General features: G+C 38.2%; 1 protein-coding gene across 1 annotated transcript; it reads left to right on the forward strand.

Annotated features, from left to right (window-relative positions):
* Positions 1-2,863: 2,863 nt before the first annotated feature.
* On the forward strand, positions 2,864-3,826 carry LOC115294051 (olfactory receptor 2T29). The gene has a single exon (XM_029941752.1). The coding sequence runs from the start codon at positions 2,864-2,866 to the stop codon at positions 3,824-3,826; it is 963 nt and encodes a 320-aa protein (XP_029797612.1).
* The last annotated feature ends 6,380 nt before the right edge of the window (positions 3,827-10,206 follow it).

Consider the following 10,206-nt stretch of genomic DNA (forward strand, 5'->3'; position numbering starts at 1 on the left):
ACACAATATTTTCAAAGTTGGAGATTACTGCTGAAATATCATAATCACTTCTAAACTCTTTCTAAAGAGAAGAAAGAATATTTCTTTTTATTGTTGTTATTGGTAAAGATTTTAAAAATTTAACATGTCAGAAATTGAAAAGTTGCAAATGTTTAATTCATAAGAGAAAATGTACGTTATTACTGATTCTTTTCAGAAAGGATAGATATATTTTACTTCCAGTGTTCTTATATTGTACTATTTTCAGATTCTACTTTATTTTTTAATAGTTTATTGTCAAATTGGTTTCCATATAACACCCAGTGCTTCTTCCCACTTTAAATCACACAAGCACACACACACTCGCACAGTAATTTTGCCTGAAAAGATTGACTTTGCCCCCCTCCTTCAGTGTAACCAATGTAATTTTTATTTTGCCTTTAACATTTAACAAAGATGTAGTATTTGAGTAGCCAGATATAAGAGGGGAAATCAATTTGAGTCAGAGGCAACTCAGTGTTGTTTGATTGAATTTCAGTCAGAAGCAACTCGGTGTTCAATTTTTCTCACTACATCTCAGTTTCCATGAAAAATTTGTTGCTATAGACAATAAAGTAGATGAGGCTTGTGAAAAAAAAGCTAAAGACTTGTCTTGTAAATGGCAATGATCTTCTAAATGCTACATCTTCCCCCTTTAAGTATGTCTCTATCACAAAAATAAACATAAAAAATTAAAAAAGGAATAAAGGGTTTTATTCTTTTCTCATCGATTCTCTTTTTGTTTTTATGTAAAGCAGTGATTCTACAGATTTATATAGTCACTCATAAACAACACTGATCAGGAAATCTCAAAATGTGAAAATCTTATTATAATTGACCAATGTACATTAATTTTTTAATTTGCATATACTTGACACATCATGTTCCATTAGTTTAAGGGGCACAACATAGTGATTCAACCAAAATAAAAGTTTTGTGATGCTCACAAATCATGTAACTACCATCTGTCACCACACAGTATTAGAGTGATGAAGACAGGGAAAAATGAGTGAAGGGGAGATGGAGATATGGACCCACAATTATGGAATAATGAGTCATGGGAATAAAAAAGAGAACAGAAGGAAAACAGTAAATGATGTTGTAACAGCAATATAATGGGACAGATGATCGCTAAATTTGTGGTGAAGGTAGCATAATATATAGACTTGTTAGATCGTTGTTTTACACTCAAAACTAATGCAACATTGCCAATTATACTCAAATTTAAAAAATGATAAAATAAAAAATGGATGAATAAAAAAAGTACAAAAATAAAAGAAAAAATGCAGTATTCTTGGCTATATTTCTTAAACGGTGCCATCTTTCCTGTGGCTTATTATTTAATAATTGGAAATCTTCACCCATTTTGTCATGGTCTACCAACTTCTTCTCTGACAATCACTTCTTTGTGTATTTATAGGTCTGATTTTGCTTTTTGTTTGTTCATTCATTTGTGTTTTTACATTGCACATATGGGAGGGAAGTCATGTATTTGTCTTTCTCAGTGTGACTTACTTCATTTAGCATGATACTGTCTAGGAACATCCATGTTGTCACAAAGGGCACAATATTATGGATTTTATTGTTGGATATATTCCACAACATATATATGTGTATGCACACACACGCACACACACACACACACACACACTCACACACACACACTCCTCCTTCTGTGTCCATTAATCTATCAATGGACATTTAAGTTGTTTATATAACTTGGTTATTGTAAGTAATGCTGCAATAAGCATAGGAGTGGATATAAAAATATACAATGAATATTACTTAGCCATAAAAAAGAATAACATCATGCCATTTGAAATGACATGGATGGAACTGAAGAGTATTTTGCCAAGCCAAATAAGTCAAAGAAAGAAAAAAAACCAATATTATTTCAATCAGATGTGGAATTTAATAAGTAAAACTATTGAGAAAAGGGGGAAAAAGAGAGGTAAACCAATAAACAGACTCTTAAAATTGTGAATAAACTGATGGTTACAAGACGGGCAGTGGTGGGGGAATGGTTTAATTGGTAATAGGGATTAAGGAGTGCTCTTGTTATAATATGCACCATGTGTCGTATGGAAGTGTGGAATCACTACATTGTGCACCAAAACTAATATTACAATGTATGTTAACTAACTGGAATTTTTTGGAATGAACACTGAGTGCTAAATATAAGTATAAATTAATAAATTCCATTCCTAAAATTATTATTATACTTTATGTTAACTAACATGGATTTAAATGTAAAAAAAGCTTAAAAATAGAATATTTTAACAAAATGACTACTAATAAAGACATTGAATCAGTAATCAAAACATTCCAATAAACAAATGTGTAGATCAGAAGCATTTCTTATTGTACATTTATGATAAGCATGGAATGGTATATGAAAGTGTTAAACCACTATATTGTACATCTGCAACTAATATGACAATGCATGTTAACTGTAATTTAATTAAAAGTTGAGAAAATAAAGTTCATATGAAAATTTGAGAAAAACTAAAATAAACATAGAGATGAATATATCTTTTTGAATGAGTGTTTTTGTTTTCTTTGGGGAAATGAATACTCAATAGTATAATTATATAGCTAACAATATTTTTGATTCACAGGTCTTAATTCTTAGATTTCAGTAACTTTGTTCAATTACAGATGATTTTAATCCTAAAACTTCCAAGTCCTTCGAACTTCCCCTTATTAATACACTAGTTTGCTATGTATAAACATACATAAACACATACATACACACAAAATTTCTTAAACATTTATTTCAGGTAATGATATCACATGAATAATCTACTAATTCCATTTTTATCCTTGGTTATCCAGGTGAAATCCAATGGAGAACATCACTTGGGTGGCCAACCATACCGTACGATCAGATTTTGACCTTGTGGGACTCTTTAGTCAATCCAAGCACCCTGCTCTGCTTTGTGTGGTCATTTTTGTGGTTTTCCTGACGGCCTTGTCTGGAAACATCATCCTGATCCTTTTGATACACTGTGATGCTCACCTTCATAACCCCATGTACTTTTTTATTGCACAGTTGTCTCTCATGGATGTGATGTACATTTCTGTCACTGTGCCCAAGATGCTCATGGACCAGGTCATGGGTGTGAATAAGATATCAGCCCCCGAATGTGGGATGCAGATGTTTCTCTATTTGACACTGGTAGGTTCAGAATTTTTCCTTCTAGCTGCCATGGCCTATGACCGCTATGTGGCCATCTGCCATCCTCTCCGTTATCCTATCCTCATGAACCATAGGGTGTGTCTCATCTTGGTGTCTTCCTGCTGGTTGCTGGGGTCTGTGGATGGATTTATGCTCACTCCTGTCACCATGACCTTCCCCTTCTGCAGATCCAGGGAGATCCACCACTTCTTCTGTGAGGTCCCTGCTGTAATGAAGCTTTCCTGCTCAGACACTTCCCTCTATGAGACACTTATGTACCTGTGCTGTGTTCTCATGCTCCTTATTCCCGTGACGATCATTTCAAGCTCCTATTCGTTCATCCTCTTCACCATCCACAGGATGAACTCAGCAGAGGGAAAGAAAAAGGCCTTTGCCACTTGTTCTTCCCACATGACTGTGGTCATCCTCTTCTATGGGGCTGCTGTCTACACCTACATGCTCCCCAACTCCTACCACACCCCGGAGAAGGACATGGTTGTATCTGTCTTTTACACCATACTCACTCCTGTTCTAAACCCTTTAATTTATAGTCTTAGGAATAAGGATGTAACAATGGCACTAAAAAAAATGTTGAATGTGGGATTTGTCTTTCAGGAAACTGTAAAGTAGGAAAATTTGTACTAATGTTTTTCCTTTACTCTACAAATTAAAACTGTAGGATCCTATGTCAATGTTATACCTCAGATTCTTATAATATGATTTGTCGTCACCTATTTATCTCTTTCACAGTAATTTTTTTCTGTACCATAAAGCTCTTTATTTTTACATTTCTGTATTCAAAATATTTGTACAATGGTGTTGTATCCATGTTACATTTTTCTGAAGTTGATAACTGCACAGTAATTCTGTGGAAAAATGCTCATATTCTTATGAAATATATAACAAAATATTTAGAAACAAAGATCGTAATATTTAGAACTGACGAGAGAGAAAGATGGAGAGAGAGGTGCTAAACCAAATGGGGTATCATGTTAATAGGACAATCTAGGCAAGAGGTATAATGTTTATTGTACTATTATTTATATTCATACTAATTGTACTATTACTATTATTCATTCTAATATTCTATTACTTTGAAATTACTTAAGAATAAAACATAAAGTATCAGACTTTTGTCTATTTCAAAAGTTGTCCTTGGTGCATGGTAGTTATGTAAGTGATGAATCTTGGAAATCATACTCATGTTAACATGAGTTACTGCAAAATTTCATTTGTCACCCTGCATTTAATGAGGGAAATTTTGTTCTTTATGTTCCAAACCTGAAGTTTGCTTACTGTGGTCAGTTGCCTTTGCAAGGAGTTAGAACAAAGTAAGGAGCTCAGGAAAGAAGTGGCTAATATGCAACATAAATGAAATAGGGCAAATGAGACTAAAATCCAATGTCTTGCAGGTTATAACAATCTGGTTACCTTTATAATCCAAAGAGTAAGAATAAATGATAATAAGTTTGAGGAATAGTCTTCCCATAATACTTTTCATTCAGTAATTATGTTTCAGTAAAATTTCTCAGTCAAAGGTCAGGTTAAGGTTGTGTCATTTATACCTCTTATTTCAAATGGTTTCAGAGTAAATATTCAGATGGATAGAAGTACAGGAGTCCAATAAGTAAATAAATGAAGATTCAGAGTTTGTTTCCAGAAAATATTTCTCTGGTTACTGATGTACGGAAATCACAGGAAAAAATAGTTTAGACATTTTGTATTGTAAAAACAGACACAGGTCTCATATATTTTTTTAAAAAGTACTTTGAGGGATGGACAAGAAATCTGTACAGTTACAGCTACACAACAGAGAACAAGTAGCCTGGGAAACATTGCAGCCCCTAAAGAGAATGTATCTCATATCTCACTGAAAAGGTGGACAGAGAGGGGATAATATTATGCCAAGAGGTTGCCAAGGAGGTACAGAGAACATTGACAAGTGTGTCACCCCTTGAGAGCAGAACCAGGAGTTTTTCAAATAGCTTCTTCATCCCCATTCATAAAGTTTCATATCAGAATGGTAGAATCACTATAGGCCTATGTCTACTGTGTGACATATGTATAAACAACCATGTCCCTTTCTTATTCTTTCTTAAGGGTAATTCTTTAAAATATTAATTTATTTATTTTTGAGAGACAGAGAGAGAGACAGTGCATGAGTGGGTGAGGGGCCGAGAGAGAAGGAGACACAGAATCTGAAGCAAACTTCAGGCTCTGAACAAGATGTTGGCACAGAGCCCGACACAGGCTTCAAACCCACAAACAGAGATGATGGCCTGAGCCGAAGTTGGACACTAACCCACTGAGCTACCCAGGCACCCCAAGGGTAATTTTTTAAGAAACTAATTTTTTGTGGGAGGGACAAAATGGCAGAGAAGTAGAAAGCTCTGTAATTTTCATTTGCCTGCATCTATCAAACTGACAAGTACTGAAGCCACAGTACTCTGAACTGCATGAGTGGGAGGAAAACACACACCGTCCACATAGAAGGCAGCCTAATAAGTGCCAGAGTGAGCCCGAACTCTGGAAATTGGGGAATACAAATAAGGCGGCTCAGAGGTGCAGAGGGGAGGGAGCTCCTCCCCAGCACAGAGCCTAAGAAAGTGCATAGAGCCCCAGAGAGTCAAGGGAAAGAGAAAGAGAGACTGAAAACGCTCACAGAACTACCTCTAGAGAAGAGAAAAGTCTCAGCTTGGGACGGAGAGGGATACTATCATCCCATATATAACCACTGGGTGCAGGGAGAGAAATCTGTCTCATTTAGCTGGCATATTTTCCTTGGGCTCTGGGCAGTGCACTGATTCGAGGTGGAGCCAGGAGAAAACTGCTACCTGAGTCCCCCTACTCAATCTCAGCTAGGAAGCCAGCCACCTTTGGGAGTACGTCTCATCTCGGGCAGTAGCATTAAAGTGCAGGGACTAGGATCTGGAAATGAGGCAGGCTTGGAAAATACAGCTTGGTCTGCCCACAGCATAGGGAGATCAAGCTTAAAGGAGTGGCCTGCAATGCTTGGTTTGCGAAGGACTTAGGGTACCTCCATTCTTCTCCCCACAACCACCAAAGCAGGGCCTGGGAGAGCAGCCCCCAAGACCTACCTACACCAGTGCTTAGGTCAAGTCTCGCCATCCAAATATATTTTCCCTTATCTCATTCCTACGTCTCACCTCCACTGGTTTTATGCTTTTAGAATGTTCTTTGTCTTTTGTTGATTCTGCCTCCTCCCCTTTTTTCTTTTTTCTTTCCTTGCTTTCCTTTCCTTTCCTTTTATTTTCTTTCCTCTTCTTTTCTTTTCTTTTTTTCTTTCCCCTTTTGATTTGCTTGTTTGTTTGATTTGTCTGTGTGCATTTGGATGCTTTTCTTCCCTGTGTGTTTGTCTGTCTGTTATTCCTTTCAGGGCTATGTCAAGAAACAAGCCAAAGTACACATGGTGGAGAGTCCCAAATATGACTAAATAGGGAAATAAAAATCAAAGGCACAGTAAAAGAAACCAAGAGACACCATGAAAAGAACTCTTCCTGAACGGACAGGTCCTAGACAATGAGCCTCCTTTAATAGTGCAATACTAACAGGTACAGAGTGCATAATGAGAGGGGCGGCAAGATGGCGAGAAGTAGGGAAGACTGATACCTCCGCATGCCTGCAAACATCAAACAGAGGATTTAAAAGCTACAACTTTCTAATCTCCAGGAGTAGCGGTGTTTGCACTGACCCCTTATTGATATGAGCCCCATGAATGACTGTGAGTGAGACGGGAATGGAGACTGAGGGAGGGGGCGCCAGCTCAAGGAGGAACTGGAAAGAGAGTGACCAGAGACTCAGTTCAGGGCCTCAGAGACTGCAGGTCCGGAGGCTGCACAACACCATGCAGGGCCAGGAGCACGCAGGATGGCCATGCAGGTTGGCACAGAATTTTGAGAGCTGCCCATGAGCCAGCCGCGCTGCGTGGGATGTGGCTGCACTTCCAGCGAGAGGCAGCGCAAGACGCTGGGCGCAAACCGGCTCCCAGGGAGGTACAAGCTGAGGGGAAGAGGAGAGACTGAAGGGAGACTTTGGCTGCACAAAGCGGAGAGACAAACTTTCAATTCACAGCTGCTGGGCGCAGGGAGAGAAATCCAGTTCCCTCAGTGGCCTTGCAATCCTGTGGCCCCAGCCACCCGAAGACCTCAGGTGGAGCCAGGGAAGGGCTGACTCTCCAGTCTCCCTGCGCAGCCCCAACCAGAAAGCCGCATGGCTCCCAGAGGTTACTTTGGTGGCAGCGGAAATATGAAAGGGATTCGAAGCCTAGCAGACCTTAGAAAACCAAAACAATTTGACTCGCTCATGGCACAGGGAGGTTGGACTCAAGAGAGTGGCTGGCAATGATGGTCTGAGAGGGACTTGAGGTGCTGTCATTTTTCCTGCATGTACTAAGGTGGGGCCTCAGAGTCCAGGCCCTGAGACCTGATATACTTACATTGAACTGCGCCCTTCCACATGGGAGAGCTGGATTCTTCTCTTTGTGCTATTTTTACTTTTTTTTTTAATTTTTAAAAATTTTTTCAATTTTTTCTATCCTAATTATTTTTAATTTTTAACCTTCCACAATTTTTTCCCTTGTTTTCACTTTTCTATTTTCCTGTTTCATCATTCTCTCCCTTTCCCCCCCTGGAGTCTGGGAAAGACCAACATTTCACACAGATGAGATTAGATCAACTTTTACCATCCAGATTTTTTCATTTATCTCATTCTTATCTTTATCCTCTGCAGATTTTAGGCTCTCAGACTGCCCTTTATCTCTGGCTGTCTCTGTGCCCTTAGGGTTTTTTTTATTCTTTCTTTTTCCTTTCCTGTCCTCTCTTTTCTTTCCTGCTCCCCTTTTTTCCTTTCCCATTTGGTTTGCTTTTTTACCGGGTCTGTCAGTGCATCTGTGTGCTTGTGTTCCCTGCATGTTTGTCATTTTCCTTTTCAGGGCTACCTCAAAAAACAGGCCTAAGCACACATAGTGGAAAGTCTCAAATATCACTGAGTAAGGAAATATATTAATTACAAGCACAAGAGAAACTGAGAGACACCACTAAAAGAACATCTCCTGAAACGACAGGTCCTGACAGTCAAAGAGCCTCCTTTAATAGAGCAATACTAACAGGTGCACAGTGCAGAATGAGCTTTTAAAACTGATAAGAGACAGAAAGCTAGCCAAAATTATGAAACAAATGAACTCTTCTCTAAAAAATTTCCAGGAAGAAATCACAGCAACAGAACTGCTCAAAACAGACACAAGAACATAACTGAACAGGAATTTAGAATGATTAGCATAAAATTAATCGCTGGGCTTGAAAAAAGCATATAAGCTGTGAGTGAAAATATTGATACAAAGACTAGGAACCTTCAAAATAGCTGTGACAAGTTAGAAACGGCTATAAATGAGGTGAATAATAAGATGGAGGCTCTCAATGCATGGATTGAAGAAGCAGAGAGGAGAATAGGCAAATTAGAAGACACAGTTATAGCAAAGAGAGAAGCCAAGAAGAAGAGAGAGAAATTGATACAGGAGCAAGAAAGGACAATCGGAGACCTGAGTGATAAAATCAAACGGAAATATGCATATCATAGGAGTTCCTGAAGAGGAGGAAGGAGAAAAAAGTCCTGAAGGGGTATTGGACCAAATTATACAGGAAAATTTCCCCAATCTAGGTAAAGAGAAAGACATTGAAATTCAAGAGACATACCGAACTCCCCTATGACACAATGTAAACCGACCTTCAGCACGACATATCATAGTGAAACTGGCAAGATATAAACATAAGGAGAGACTTCTGAAAGCAGCTATGGATAAAAGGGCCTGAACATACAAAGGGAAAACTATCAGTGGTTACAGACCTATCTAATGAAACTTGGCAGGCCAGAAAATAACAACAGGAAATCTTCAATTTGATGAGCGAAAAAATATGCAGTCAAGAATTCTTTATCCAGCAAGGCTGTCATTCAAAATAGGAGAGAGAAAGGTTTTCCCAAATAAACAAAAGTTGAGAGAATTCATCACTACCAAGCCAGCCCTACAAGAAATCCTAAGAGGGATTCTATGAGAGAAACATAGCAAGGAATATAAGGTACCAGAGGCATCACTACAAACATTTGCTCTATAGGGAACACAATGAATCTAAACCCACATTTTTCAATAATAACACTGAATGTCAATGGACTGAATGCCCCAGTCAAACAACACAGGGTAGCAGAATGGACCAAAACCCAAAATTCATCTATTTGCTGTGTATAAGAGACTCACCTTAGACCTGAAGTCACCTCAGGATTGAAAGTAAGGGGATGGAGAAATATCTACCATGCTACTGGATGCCAAAAGAAAGCCGGTGTAGCCATATTTATTACAGACAAACAGAACTTTAAAGTAAAGGCAGTAATAAAAGATGAAGAATGACATTATTTAATAATTACAAGGTCTCTCCATCAGGAAGAGCTAACAATTATAAACATCTATGCACCAAATTCGGTAGCTCCCAAATACATAAAACAACTAATAAGAAACAGAAACAATCTTATTGATAAGAATGTGCTATTTGCAGAGTTTAATACCCCACATACACCAATTGATAGGTAAACCAAACAAAAAATCACTAAAGAAACAATGGACCTGAATGGCACCCTGGAACAGATGGAATTAATAGATATATTTAGAAGTCTGCATCCTGAAGCTGGGTAATTCACTTTCTTCAAAAGTGCACATGGCACATTCTCCAAGATTGATCACATACTGGGTCATAAAACAGCCGTCCGTAAATACAAAAGAATTGAGATCACACCATGTACACTTTCAGATCACAGTGCTATGAAACTTGAAATCAACCATAGGAAGAAGTCTGGAAAACCTCCAAAAGTGTGGAGGTTAAAAACTACTCTACTGAAGACGGACTGGGGGAACCAGACAATTAGGGAGGAAATTAAAAAATATATGGAAACAAATGAAAATGAGAATACAACAACCTAAAACTCTCTGGGATGCAGCAAAGTCC

Source organism: Suricata suricatta, chromosome 6 (genome assembly GCF_006229205.1).
Source record: "Suricata suricatta isolate VVHF042 chromosome 6, meerkat_22Aug2017_6uvM2_HiC, whole genome shotgun sequence".
NCBI lineage: Eukaryota > Metazoa > Chordata > Mammalia > Carnivora > Herpestidae > Suricata > Suricata suricatta.